Here is a 14,830-nt window from a genome sequence, read left to right as displayed (position 1 = left end):
ATCAAAACTATATTTAGATCCTCGAGAAAAGATTGATTTAAGTAAATCCTTGCAACATTTCATTATTGAAAAATAGTTATCCGGTGCCCCATTAAAAAAGTCTTATGTAAAATAGCTGTAACTCAGTCAAACATTGCTGAGCTATTGGCTGGCCATGATGCTTCTTTGTAATGAAGTTATATTTTCGGTATTACATCACATTTGTAAAGCGAATAAAGCAGCCAGCAGCACCAACCTCATTTCAAAGAAAGTTGTGATAATGTGTATTATATGAATTATTAAAGAACAGTAACAATTAATCAACATAATCATCTTTTAACATTTTCACATTACCATTCACAGTTTAAGCTACATATTACAATACCATCATGAATCCTGGAGACATACAGTGAGTTTCCACGAGTTTAAGCACTGTGTATATAGGCTAATTGATACCCCTTGGTCTTTCAAGGAATTTGAATATGCATCAATAGCTATACAAACCTTCTCTGAGACTACCAGTCATCATTTCCCTTTGTGGCACCAAGGATAATAGCGATTGTAGCAAGAATAGCCTGCACATGTAGTGGTATCAGAAAAAAGTGTTTGTGGCAACAATATGCAATTAGCACCGCAAGCAAGCAAGTACTATGCCCATACTCAAAAGATTGGATTTAGATGAAAGATAGGGGAAACAAATGGCAAATGTAACGAAATATGTTACTCACAGCAACTGTGCAAGCGATATATCCTGGTTTCTCTCGGTAGTCTATCCTGGAACAAACTAGAATAATCACCCCAACATACCATGGAATAGCAGCAAGGAAGAAACCAATGATAAACCTGCAAAAGAAGCAGAGATTTATTTACTATTAATAGCCTAACCACATCCTAGCTAGCCACTGATTCCATTATTTCTAGCAGCGAAAAGAATACATGCTCAGAATCAATAGAGTGAAGGTGAGGAAAGGGTCCCAGGGAAAAATATCGTGATCGGTGATAATGTAATGATAGTTAAATTGTCATGACTCATGATAACACTGATACCTAAGTTACTATCACCGATCATCATCATAATAGTATTAAAATTGCATAGGTGCCGTTTGAAAATTTCCACAAAAACGATTTTTCTCACTACTAGTAAAGTAGTAATCAATACATTGATGTTCACGATTTCATGTCAGCTTTTATGTTTTGTAACTTTAGAGCATTATGAAACCTTGATCAGTTTTTATATTATTTGATTAGAGAATTCTAGTACTTTAGAACACTACTAAACTTGTTCAAATTATCCGATTAGGATCAGAACTGAGCACTTAACCCACATCCACCACAGAACCTCCCCTCTATCCATTCAGAAAGTTTACATTGAATGATATGAGAGCCAAACACAGAAAACAAATACAGTGCTATGTCATTTCTATCATCTACTGCAAATCTATCTGAACATCACGCAGAATAACTTACAAGCACCAGCCGAGACCCAAACCACAGCAAGGCAGGCGACGCTCTCTTACAGGTCTTCCCTCAGCAACAGCATAACCTAGAACAACAATAAAACACATTCACTTTAGTTATATCATCAATAAGAAAACATAAACAACAAATGAAGATCTACTCAATACCGAATACAAAATGGATACAAACAACAACAAAATATAAACCAAACCACCCAATAACAAGCTTCCCACTAAAGAAAATCGATCTTTTCAACCACTACACAACCCGATCCAAACGCACCACTAAATAACTGATCTAATCACACAATGACCACCGTTTTGAATATGATTTCATCTACAAAATCTAAAAAGAGCAGACTTGTCAGTTGCAAATTCAATAATTGAGGTTAGTTGAACATATATAAAACCATAGTAATAACGTTGTTGCAGTGACTAGTAAATCGATCAATCACAACCCAAGTACCCAATCAACACAAAACAGATTCTCTGATCCTGTGATCCATTCTTGTACAGTCAAAAAACCAATCTTTGATCCGATCAGCAACTCAAAAAGCATTAAAGTCATTGTGGTACTTCAAAATAAGAGACACTTACCGGGAACGGTACTCTGGTAACCTTGAGCGTAGTACTGAGGAGGTGGGTCGGTGGCTCCCGGCGGAGGAACTGGCTGAGGGAAGCCGCCGTGTGGCGGTGGAGGAGGGTAGTTGGCGACTCCTTGGAAGGTTCCGTACTCGGGAGCCGAAGGAGGAGGAGGAGGAGGAGGAGGATGATGGTGCTGATGACCACTGCTGGACATACCTCTCTTCTTGTCGTCTTCGCCTCCGCCCATGTTTAATCTTGTTTTGGATGTGTTTCTGTTTCTGGGAAAGAGTTGCTACTTTTGTTGTTCTGATTTGGGATTTGGCTTGGGAGTTGAGACTTGGGAGAGGGATTCAGATTGGGACTGTCGGACGAGTCAACTAGTCTAAGGCTTTTCTTTATCTACTTTGTTGACGATTAAATGTTTTCAATTTTAAGTTTGCAATTGTTAGTCCATGTTCACCTGGTTAGTGGTTGTGTTAGGATTAACAGTTGAGATCGGTTAGTTTTGTTGATCATTATCGTGTGAATTTGAAGTTTATTTGTGAACTAACCAACGTGACGTTTTCTACGTTAAGTTTTTGACAAAATTTGATTGAGTTCGGCCAACGCGGTTTGGCTCAATTGGTAAGAGCGGGCTTGTGGTGGAGACCTCATCCAACTTCGATCTTCATTGTCGGCTTATTGGTTCGCGATCTGTAAATTCTTGTTTGAAAAGGCTGGTGTGACATGTACGTGTCTACCATAAATTTTTTAGAGAATCAGAGTTGTGGTTGCATGTTTGTTTTGACGATGATAGTGTAGCATAACCAAGCTCTCACATAAACTTTTTGTTCTCCTTTGGTCATTCAACTAATCTCGTTTGGTCGGGCAAGTAATCGAAAAGACCATATTCGATATATTGAAATAAACACCAACTTTGTTCTAATCAAGAAATGGGTTTAATGTTGAATGGCTAAATTCTTCACCGCATAGGGTAGAAGAGATCAGTGAGCTGGTTTCTTGGTGTTATTTGGTTTTTTCATCCTCTTCAACAAATTTCTTATTGTTCTATTTTGTGAGGAGCTATTTCACTTAGGTCCCATGTATATCCAACTATCTTCTATCTTTTTCGTCTCCTATATCATCAATTCTTACCTGTCTTGCCAAATTGCCAAATTGACATATGACTACGACTATTTGTTTGGATAAATTATGAAGAAAAGATCTAAGCTGAAAAGAGAAGGAATGGTTATATGTCCATTTGCTCATCTTTAACGATGGTCCATAATTTGCCCAGCAATATGCCATTTACACATATCTTTCCTTGTCTTTGCATCTCACCTTCCTGCGTCCGACATCCACGTACACCGGCCGGTCACCTATCTTCGATGAAGTTGTCATCTGCCTCTGGAGACGCGAGAGGGACAACAAAGTACTGGTAGACAAATAGTCTGTTTGGTCTATTAGAGCTCTGTTCGATTTGGACACCCAAGCTTCGTTTTAGTTTCGTTATTATGTCTTATGTTGTTCCTCCAAAATTGTTTAAAACAATGTTGTGCTAAATGGGGCGTTCATAAATTGATTACTCACTTCACCTGGAGCTGGAGGGTATGGCTTGGTATACAACAATTTCCAAACTTCACCACTAATCCTTACCAATTTTTGGTGCGCACATCTAGAGAGAAATCACAACGTTATAAGTTGACCCCGATATTGCCATGAGGCATGAGCTATATATAGCTCGTTGATTTAGTGATTTTAGATCGGAATGTAAGATTTGAAATGATTCCTTGGTTCATTAGCAAGGATAACAATGATGAAAATCTGAGGCCCAAATACTTCATAATGAAAACAAAATCAGAAACCCAAAACCATAGTTGTTTATGTCCAAGAGCATGAGCAAATAAGACCAGTTCTAATAGAAGTTCCAGGAATTGGACACGGACACGCCCAGTGGGACTCAAACCCACAGTCGCCTGATTAGAAGTCAGACGCCTTATCCATTAGGCCATGGGCGCCACCTGATGGTGTTTCTGAACTTCCCCTATAAGTTACTATGTTTCAGCTTTACTATGGGTTTGACTTTTTATTTGGTCAATATGTGGGTTTGACTAAAGATTAAGACTTAAGAGCCAAGTAGATAATGACGTCTATGATTATTTGACAAGCATATTTGGTGAATCAATTCGATAGATTGACAATTTGACATTCATATTGTATTGCTTGGCCGACTAACATGATATTGTTTTATTTTCTTACAAGATTATTGACACGGTTAAACAAACTAAATGGTAAAACCATGTTGTAAACTTATATTCTTTCATACCGAGGAAATGCTCTAAACACCAAACACTAAATCCACCTGTTATAGCTGATCAAAAAAAAATAAGAAGCAAACCCCTAGCTAATAAACCTATATATCAAGGTTAGGATTAGCATTCCAACTCCAAAAATCTGGAGGCGCCAACCTCTCATGTATTAGTACCACCATGCATATTCATCAAAATGTAGAAAGAAAGTTGTCAAAGTAATCCAAACTCTAAAACATCAAAAGAAAAGAAGAGACAACAACCTCACAAACCACATTTATCATATGAAAACGAGGCATAATGTCAAACGAGGATGTTGCCAGACGAGGAATGATGAGAAAATTTACACAATAGTGTGCAGTGTTTTCTTTCTATTGCCATTGAAGAGCACAATAAGATTCATACTCACATATGGTTAATTATTATTTTTTATTGACATTATTGATAACAAATTTATTCCTTTTCAAATGTTTACTATGATTTAGAGGAATTCTTATCAATTCTACAATCACCTATATATGTGCGGATATCTTATAAGTCGTTACTTTGAGATGAAGCATTTATTTAATTAAACAAAATTGTTCATGCCAAAAAGGCATGCACTTTAGTGTTAAACATGCATATGGCTCACCTTGAACATGATCGATGAAGTACATCATAATGAGTTTGCCTAGAGCCAACAACTCAACAAGTATTGGATGCCAACAAGAAATGATGCTGCATATATAATTTCACGAATGACCACTCATGTTTATACTCATACGCCACGTTAGTAAAGCCAAGGCTAAAAGCACGTACTATCATTCCCACATTCATCAAATTGGTTAACTGATCGAGCTAGGTGGTGAAACAGTGCTTGCAGAAGTCTCACACGTTCTTATAAATGCCAGAACACAAAAATGCAGAAGCAAGAGAGTGAAATACGTCGATCTGAACAACCCCATAGCCAGTTTTGGAAAGTAGATCGATGACCCATACTTTTGGGAATGATGAAGCTTGATTCTTGCAACTGGCAATTTCATAAAGGACCCGAAACCCTAGTTCATGGATCTCGATGCATCATTTTCTTGATCTGCAGACTAAATAAGGCAAAGAAGGTCGGTTTCTACGATCAAGTTAAGGGAGGGGACCAAGTGATCATGAATGGTGCTCAAGTGCATTGGAGCCAGGTCGTTGCTGAGTTCTTTCAAAGCCGAACCAATTCTGATCCATCTTTTTCCAACTAATCCACCAACCATAATTAACGAACTCCATAAGCCCATAGACAAGTACCTAAGTACGATGTAAAGCTATATGTATGTTACTATGCTTTATATTTGTAAGGATGATCGACATGTTTTCTTTGTTGGGTAAGGATGATTGAACTGAGAACTTGTATGTATGATCTTTTCTTGTTTTGCAAGAGTACAACAACCTTAATGCAACTCAATTATATATAAGATGCTAGCTTCTCACCGGCAAGTCTCACCAACTGTTCTGTGAAACAAGTAACATCATTAGATTGATGTCCTCGTTTTAGTTGGCGTTCTAATGCATCTCCAGTGGAAAACCAAACACGTTCAACACCAACACATTTATAAAATTGGAATGTCCATGTCATTCCTAACGTTTAAAAAGAAAGAACTATTGTTCAAAAATCGGTTGTTTTTGATATTTTGATCAAAAAATTTCAATAGTAATGTCTTCATTTGATATGTGATTCCAATTAGTCATACGATTAATTTAACTCAAAAATTTATTTGAATACTGAGATTTAAATATATCTTCGTTAATCGTTATATAGTCTCTTGTAACTTGTAAGAATACTTTTTAACAAGATTACCTCAATAAACATTTCACTACGTATGATTTACATAACGAGAAGTCGAGAACCTTGAAGTGCTAGCAACTAAAACAGGAGAGCAAGATGACCAATCTATATCCAAAATACTACATAAGGAGGGGATGATTCTGATCCCAATCAGAAGAAGCTACCAAGTCATTGCACTTGATTAGGCCTTAATTCAGTTGTGTTTACCATTTAAGCTCCTCAACAACTTCACTTCCCCATTATTTATAAGTTTTTATGACCTATCATGAAGCCAATAGAGGAAATATCCAAGGAAAACAGAGAGAAAGGGAGAGAGACAAGAACACATGGTGATAGAAACAAACTAACGGATTAAACTATTTTACCCCAAAAAAAAAAAAAGCGAATTAAACTAGCGTTGTGTGGCAGTGTGGGTGGAAGAGGCCAATATCATGATCATGATTCATGATCAATAAGCTGCGATTTTGGTGCCGTGTCCAAATGGAGGCATGTGAGATCACGATTAGCACCCCACTTAAGCAGGAGCCATGTGAGAATGTAAAAAGAGATTAGCCTCCTATTTTTTCTTACTCGATTGATTAGTTTAATCCAACGCTATGGACTTGAAAGTCGAAGAATACTTGTTCATATATCAGATATCTACAGCTTTAATCCAAATCCAAAATGCCGACACACGTATTTGACGTGGTTTTATATACGTGGCTCCCAAAAACCAGTCAAAACTTCTCTTCATACATTCCTTCTCTCAAACCCACCTTCCCCTATATTACTCATTCTTTTACTTCTCTTTTGTTCTCTGTCTCTCTGCTCCTTCCTCTCCGCCGGTTACTTCATCCTCACGGTTCCATTCTGCCTGAAAAACACCAAAACATTCCTCCCTAAGCTTTGTTCATCTACTTTGATCTCACCCAGTTTCTGCTTCATTCCATTTTCCTATTTGGTTTTGCTGTAAAGGGTGGTCAATGCTGTTCTGGGTAACTCTAAAAATCCAATCTCGCATTTGTTGATTTTGTCTTCTGGGGTTTGGTTCTTTTCTGGGTTTCAAGGGTTTTGGGGTTTAAAGCTTGCAACTTTCGCTTTGTATTTCCATTTTTGGCTCTCATTTGTGATCTTGTGAGATAGTTGGAGATGGGTTTGTGGGTGAGTTGAAGTTTTGGGTTTCTGAAGTGGTGGTTTTGGGTTGAAGAAGAAGAAGAAGAAGAGAAGAGATGGATATAACAGAGGTGACACTGATGCACCATATGGGGATTGTGTTGGGTGTGCTTTGGTTGCTCTCTTACTACAATTGCTGCCATGCAATTGCCTACTTTCTCTCTCTGATTTATCTCTTTGCGGTAAGGATCACTGCTCTTCCTCACTCTTTAGATTTTGTCAACACTCATTGTTCATTAGTAAAAGAATCAACTTTGTTCTAAGAGATTAAAGCAAGTGGAGAAAGAAAAGGAATTTTCTTTATGCTAGGAATTAGAATCAGTTACAGAATAATTTTCTTTCTTTCAACTTTCAAAGTTTCAAAGTTATGTAGTGTAATTTGGTAATTTGAAAAATGCTAAAAGGGACTCTTTTGCTTGTGCTTTTGAAAGGTTCATGAGCGGTATGTTATGCGACTGCGGAAGAAGCTACAGTTTGAAGAAACCAGGCAGGGCAATCAGAGAAGGGTAATGTCTAATTTTCCCCTTGTGCATTGATTGTTTTATCACTGTTCCACTTATCAGTCCATGGATTAGAAGAGTCTCTGTTGATTTTGTTAGCCTTATAGAGAATTTGTTATAAATAAAGTACAAATAAAGAAGACCACACAAGAAAGGTTGTTGGATATAATGTCAGATTAAAACTTTGAGCATCTATTATATGCGCTTTTTGTTTGTAAATTTTCCTATGGCATTGCAATATTCTCATTACATGTTTCTTTTTCATCTTTGGTCATTTCCAATTTTTCAGGTACTTTCTGATTCTGAAACAGTGCGGTGGCTGAACCATGCAGTTGAAAAGATATGGCCTATATGTATGGAACAGATTGCTTCCCAGAGAGTTCTCCTCCCAATCATACCTTGGTTTTTGGAGAAGTACAAACCATGGACTGTTGTATGACTTTACCTTCTAATTTACATTACCATGATTTTGTTGCTCCATTGAACTTGGATTGGTTTTTTGGTCCAAAATGTCTTGGAGTTTGGATAGTATCTCCATACAAATTGATGTAATTTTACTTGACTCTTTTCTCTATGGGTGCAAGTGCAAGTGCAAGTGCAAGTTTTGGATGTCTTTAAAATGCCTTAACTTCTTAATCTTTGTTGTATGAATATCTAGAGCCACTCATTTATATACAGCTGTTCATCAAATTTAGTTTTGAAATTTAGGGATTCTTATTTAAATTTTTGGGGGTGTGAATAGCTAGAGCCAAGTATTTAATTGCAATATCCATGTCAAGTTGGTGGCAAAAACTTTTTGTTCTATGTTGCATCAGCATCTCACAGAAGAATTCAGAATATTGGTATCATATATTAGGTTAGTAATTACTATATTGGTTAAAGGGGATTGTAAACTATCTTGAATTCTGAGCTTGAATTTTTAGTGGTTCAATTAAGTTCTATATATGTATATACTACCTATAAATCTTTATCTAGTAATACCTGCAATTTACTTTTCATGGTGGGGTTATGTTTTGATAAACTTTTTATTGTTTAATGATACTAATTTTATGTTTCCAGAGTAAAGGTGTAGTACAGCACCTTTATTTGGGAAGGAACCCACCTATGTTCACAGAGATGAGAGTTCTTCGCCAGTCTACTGGTGATGACCATTTGGTATGCCTTACTTTCTCCAGCGTGCTGGTCAATATTTTTCATGTGCTCTTTGTGGTTTCAGTGCTAAAACTCAGCCAAGCTTAAGTATTATAGTCTACTGAATGCAGGTTCTGGAGTTGGGAATGAATTTTCTGACAGCTGATGATATGCTTGGAATACTTGCTGTCAAGCTAAAGAAAAGGCTGGGCTTTGGAATTTGGGCGAAGTTGCATATTACCGGCATGCATGTTGAAGGCAAGGTATGTGATCTTTAGTCATTGGTCAGCCAAAAGCTTCTGAGTGCTGATCACTTGAATAAATACTTGTAAGCATAGCCAAGTTTTATGTGCATGTATTTTTGGTGGCTTATGAGCACTTAAACTCAAAACAAAAAAATTTCATTTTGGTTGCACTCTTGTTCTTGCTAGAACACAGACATGTATGCCTTGTTTGTTTGCCTATATTAAGGTTTGTATGTGCTTCTTTATTTGTTTGTGGTACATCCTATTACCATGTTGCCCTTTTCTAAAGTGTAGAAGAATTTTGTCAGGTGTTGTACTGCATTGTTCTTAAATGAGATTTACAACTTTATATATCACCTTTTAAGCCAAATCCCATTAATTATTATTCATTAAGCATGTAGGGGTTGCTATGATGCAATCCTTATTTTCTGTACTTAACCAAAGTAGCCATTTTGATGGTAAATCTATTTTGCCCTCGTTGACTATTTGTCATTACAATTGGGTTTTTCGCTTTTGTTTTTTTATCTGTAGTATGTTTGAAGGGAAAGTATGTGATTTATGTTTTAATGTCCTATAATCAAAAAGTTGGTCTCTCCCATGGATGGCAGAAATGAATAACCTTGTTTTCAGGGGAGTGAGATGTCCACAAGCAGTTTTCATATTGATGAAGCTGATTTTCTTTTTATTTTGTAGGTCATGATTGGAGTGAAGTTCCTTCGCAAGTGGCCTTTTCTTGGCCGTGTGCGGTTATGCTTCGTCGAGCCTCCATATTTTCAAATGACCGTCAAGCCTATTTTTACTCGTGGGCTTGATGTTACAGAAGTCCCAGGGATTGATGGATGGCTGGTAATTCTTTACATATTTTAAGCAGATAAATTCTGGACTGTTCCCTCAACTCCCATTCTGTGCTTCTTTGTGTCTTTTCATTTCTGACTTACTCATTGTTTATTTTGTCTTCCAGGATAAGCTTCTCTCAATTGCCTTCGAGCAGACACTTGTTCAGGTAAAAGTTTGTACTCAAATATGGAATTGTTTGATATCCATTGGCTATGCTTTAAATGCCCTTTACATATTGCCTAGTTGTGAATGCACATTTGAGACAACTCCTTGCACCTTCGTGATTATGCCTAAGAGTCACTGTCAACATTGATAAAATGTTATCTTCATTTCTCCCTTGGTAGGTAAAAGTCTTTTTATCTACCCTTTGTATGTTTTCATGTCTTAGTAAAATCCCATTTCTCTTTGAGAAAAAAAATAAAAAATACAAATTTTCCATCCATAGGTATTTGGTAAGCTTGTCTACATTGCCTTGAAGAAGACACTTATTCAGGTAAAGTTTTGAGCTTTGCCACTGCAAAATAATTCTTCGATCGAACTTTGCCACTGCAAAATGTAATTCTTTGATATCAATGGGTGTGCTTTACAAAGCCCTTGCATCTTCCCTGGCTTTGAATGCAACACTTGTGACACCTGTTGCAGTTTGCCCTGGTGGTCTTTGTCATCAGGCCAAAGAGACATTGGCCCAAGATCTTTTTATCTATCGCAACCTTCAGTGATGGTAGAAATGTTCTCTTTATATCTCTCTATCCATCGGTTGAAATATTCCTGATCCACAAAAATGTTCTCTTGTGTATATAGTATTTTTCGTATAAATAAATCTCGTTCTCTTCCAACAAAAATGAACAGAACATTCCATCCATAGGTGTGGGATAACTTCCTATAATAGAGGTCGGTAGAATTTCTTTCGACTTACTGTACAAAATATAAGTTTCTTTATTTGCTAGGCTGCTTCATATTGCACAAATATCCAGCTGTTGGTGTATATAGTTGCATATGTTAGTCAGAGGTATGCACAAGTTTTTAAAATCTAATTATTAATATTTTTTTGCAGCCTAATATGCTAGTTGTTGACATGGAGAAATTCACCACACCAGAAGAGGGTAAGGATCAGAGAAATATGTATTTCATACTTTTATGGGGCCTTAGTTAGATGAAGTGCATTTTATTTCTTCTTGCCCATCAAAGATAGGCAGGTAGCCATGAAGCAATTAGCATTAAATATCATTTTATTATCATTTTGTTCTCCTGCATGTTGTGTGGATATTGAAAGATTCTCTTGAATTCACTCTCGAGATAATAGCTTTTCAGTAATAATCCTAATCATCATTCTCTCTTTAGCTGCCAAATGTTATGACTAATAATTTGTGTTCCTGTATATAACAGAAAATTGGTTCTCTGTGGATGAGAAGGAGCCTGTTGCGCATCTCAAAGTAGAAGTTATTGAAGCATCCGACATGAAAGTCTCCGACTTAAATGGTTAGTTTTTTCCTTTCCTTTTTTTTTTTTTTTTTTTTTTCAATCACAGCATGTCAGCAAGGTTATTAACACAAAAACTTTTTTTTCAGGGTTTGCTGATCCTTATGTGAAGGGCCAATTCGGTGTTTATCAATTCAAAACTAAGATACAAAAGAAGACACTGACCCCAAAATGGTTTGAGGAATTTAAGATCCCGATTATTACTTGGGATTCACCTAATGTGCTAGCTATTGAAGTTCATGACAAAGATATTTTTGTTGATGATACCCTGGGGTTTGTTTCCAAACTTCTTTATTGCATCATGCTTTCTAGTGCTGAAATATGTTACAAATTACAAACAATACTGTGATGATGCTGTAGAGGAATACTGATCAAGAGATTAGTTGATTACTAAACAGTGATGTCCTTCTTCCACTACCAATTGCTGTTTCTTATTACATTTATTTAATTTTGAAAAGCCTGATCGACAGTCAGGTCTTAGAGTTTACGAGCTGTGGTTACTAAACTTCACGTGATAGTTTCCTGGATCCAAAATCATCTTGCTGACCAATGATATTAGTGTCCATTTTATTTTCACTTATTTAGAACTTTGTTTTTCTTCTTTTTCTGATTTGATTCTCTTAAGTACTGTAAATTTGTGGGATTAACCAACTCTTCTTCTATATCCAGGAACTGTTCCATTAACATTGGTGAACTTAGGGATGGTGTGAGACATGACATGTGGTTGCCTCTTCAGAACATCAAAACAGCAGGGAGGCTGCATCTTGCAGTAACTGTGCTCGAAGTCAGTGGGGAGGTATCTTTTACTTCTTCCTAATTGTTCTCTTGATTGGTTCGATTAAGAAATGGAAGCAAAAAGATCGTAACTCTGTCTAGCTATTGGAGAAACTTTAACTGAGATTTGCACAAAATGCTCAATTGTGTATTCCAAGTTTTTGACTTGAGCTATATATATGCAGGGCAGTGATCCCCCAAATGTTCGGGAATCGGAAATGCCAAATATGGAAGATAAAAGAAATTCCTTTTCCAGTGAGACTGCTAATAAAAATTCCTTCTCGTCTTTATCATCAGAGAAATCTCCTAGGGTGGCCGATAATTATGAGCCCATTGATGTTGAAGGACAAAAAGAAACTGGTATATGGGTCCATCACCCAGGAAGTGAAGTTTCACAAACTTGGGAGGCTAGAAAAGGAAAGGGTCGACGTCTTAGTACCCAAATTCAAGGGGAGCCTAATGGGAGCAGCGGCACTGATGATACTCAAGATGATAAACATCCAATGCAATCAGTTCGCCGTGGTCTACGTAAACTTGGTTCAGTATTCCAGAAGAATCCCAAAAAGGAGGATAATTCAAGCAGCTTTACAGAGTCACTCCAAAGCCCAGTTACTCCACGTGTCAATCTAAGGGCGGTTAATGAAAAGGACATTGCGGTAAAATTTGTTGTCGAAGATGAAATTTCTGGTAAAGTTTCAAGTTCTGGAGAGAGTAGCTCAGGTAGCCCAGGAAAGGGCAGGGTGAAAGGCATGGCAAAGAGTTTCTTCAAACATGCTGAAAAATCAGTGAAGCATGCACTTTCACGTAAAGGTTCAAGAAAGTCACAGACTGGTTCTTGTGAGAGGGAAATCATAGCAGATTCCAACTCTTCTGATGATGATGATACTCCTCCCTCCCCAATAGTTGAATTGATACCAGTTGTCTCCAGGGATATACCTCATCCCCCTGTTAATGATTCGTTCACGTCAGATGAGAATTTGGTTCAGCCGCTTGCAAGTGCTCTAAGTAACATTCCAGAGGATACTGAGGACGAGGTGAAGAAGGTTGAACATAAAGACACAGAAAACATGCTTGAGAAGCCGGACGACCCTGAAAAAAGTGACAAGGGATTGTCTGAGCCATTAAAAGTTGAAGCTAGGTGATGCAGTTGCAGATTCGACGTAAAGAATATAGATCAAATTGCGATTGTTGTAAAAGGATAGCTCACACCATCCTACTTGTGGCTGAATTAAGAACTAGAGAATTAGGTTTGCATGTCCGAGGCACATTAATTTTCATGTTTGAACATCTGCCGAGATAGGTACTTTTGTTTTAGGTTTGTGAATCACATGCAAGGGACCTAGCTTTTATACCGTGGAAAGAGATCAGCTTCTACACAAGGATTTGAGAATTTGTAGCAGATGCAGGCTGATCTTTCATATTTGTAGATTGTTGGAGCGTTGGAGGAAGATTCTGATTTCTGTTTGTAAATATGTTGGAAAATATTCCATATATATGAAGTCGTTTTGGTATGGAAATTACCTCATACTAGGTAGCTTACCCGCGCGAGAGAGACATGCATCAATGATATTATCCCCTAATGGTCTAAACAAGTGAATTAGATCGAGGTTGAAGCTAGCTAGGCCCTCATGAGCGATCATCACTCATCAAGATGCTCTCCATCTCCTCTAAGCTCATTTTCTGTGAATCTTTATGATCATTCTTTTCATGGCCTGGTCAGCAGTTGGTGAATAATGCAAGTATTTTCTCCCAACCTTTAGATACATGCTAGATTGCAAGTCACAAAAATTAAACAAACATTCACATAATTTAAGGGATAATCAACTAACCTAGCTAGCCACCAATCTTGTTAACCTAAGTATCTTCAAATAATATATTCATTCTCTACGATTAATTAACTAACTTAAAATTATTTTTTACCTACACTTTATAATTCATATTTAGTATTTATCATAATCTATGTGGTTCTAAATTACTCATGTAATTCCATGTGAACTATATCATATGTAAAGTAATAAAAAAAATTAAAAATTACCAACGGTTTAACACTTACTTATTCACCTTAAATTACTACAATTCATTATAGATCAATATTTATTTAATGTTTTCTTTTCAAATATAGTAGATAACTGAGAAAACTAACATCTCTCAAAGTTTCATTTACAATTTCCTTGTTTATTTTCAAATTTCCGTCAATTTTCATAATTTTTTACAGCTATCGATATTTTCCGGAAATTTTCGTCAAAATTTTCATTTTTAGAAGGGTCGATATTTCCATGATCATCATTTTACTCCTTAACAAAGATGAAGGTTTCAAGATACAGAATCCATGCCTACTCAAAGTTCATCATCATCTTTCCAGAGACAGAGTTCCAAAATGCCTTGAGAAACAAAAATTACATCCTGATAAAATCAACGTACTTTACAAGTCATCGAACCCCATAATTTCAAACATCTAAAAAACTTGTATGATTCATTCTCTTTTTTACACAGACGGATTCTGTAAATTGTCATCTTATTCAAAACATGACCATTCTCTAACAAGAACTATGCAATGATATTTGATATATATATATATATATATATAGTAGTA

The 14,830-nt window shown here is 36.6% G+C and overlaps 2 protein-coding genes and 1 non-coding gene across 3 annotated transcripts; 1 reads left to right on the top strand and 2 right to left on the bottom strand.

Annotated features, from left to right (window-relative positions):
• Nucleotides 1-242: 242 nt before the first annotated feature.
• LOC101295136 (60S ribosomal protein L18a-1-like) lies at nucleotides 243-2,430 on the bottom strand. The gene is made up of 4 exons (XM_004300623.1): nucleotides 2,034-2,430; nucleotides 1,447-1,522; nucleotides 708-822; nucleotides 243-554 (listed from the first exon to the last, which is right to left on the bottom strand). Exons 1-4 carry the CDS (start codon nucleotides 2,266-2,268, stop codon nucleotides 495-497), a joined length of 486 nt encoding a protein of 161 aa, XP_004300671.1. The 5' UTR covers nucleotides 2,269-2,430; the 3' UTR covers nucleotides 243-494.
• Nucleotides 2,431-3,945: 1,515 nt separating this feature from the next.
• TRNAR-UCU lies at nucleotides 3,946-4,018 on the bottom strand. Its single transcript has one exon. It is a non-coding gene; the product is annotated as a tRNA-Arg (tRNA).
• Nucleotides 4,019-6,885: 2,867 nt separating this feature from the next.
• On the top strand, nucleotides 6,886-13,749 carry LOC101294854 (C2 domain-containing protein At1g53590-like). Its single transcript, XM_004300622.1, has 13 exons — nucleotides 6,886-7,093; nucleotides 7,242-7,453; nucleotides 7,703-7,777; nucleotides 8,061-8,204; nucleotides 8,831-8,926; nucleotides 9,034-9,165; nucleotides 9,841-9,993; nucleotides 10,109-10,150; nucleotides 11,039-11,087; nucleotides 11,371-11,463; nucleotides 11,553-11,736; nucleotides 12,133-12,259; nucleotides 12,423-13,749. The coding sequence occupies exons 2-13, from the start codon at nucleotides 7,328-7,330 to the stop codon at nucleotides 13,377-13,379; spliced, it is 2,178 nt and encodes a 725-aa protein (XP_004300670.1). The 5' UTR covers nucleotides 6,886-7,093; nucleotides 7,242-7,327; the 3' UTR covers nucleotides 13,380-13,749.
• The last annotated feature ends 1,081 nt before the right edge of the window (nucleotides 13,750-14,830 follow it).

Source organism: Fragaria vesca, linkage group LG5, assembly GCF_000184155.1.
Source record: "Fragaria vesca subsp. vesca linkage group LG5, FraVesHawaii_1.0, whole genome shotgun sequence".
Lineage (NCBI taxonomy): Eukaryota > Viridiplantae > Streptophyta > Magnoliopsida > Rosales > Rosaceae > Fragaria > Fragaria vesca.
The sequence above is the reverse complement of the archived record's forward strand: the minus strand, read 5'-3'. Positions and strand labels throughout refer to the sequence as shown.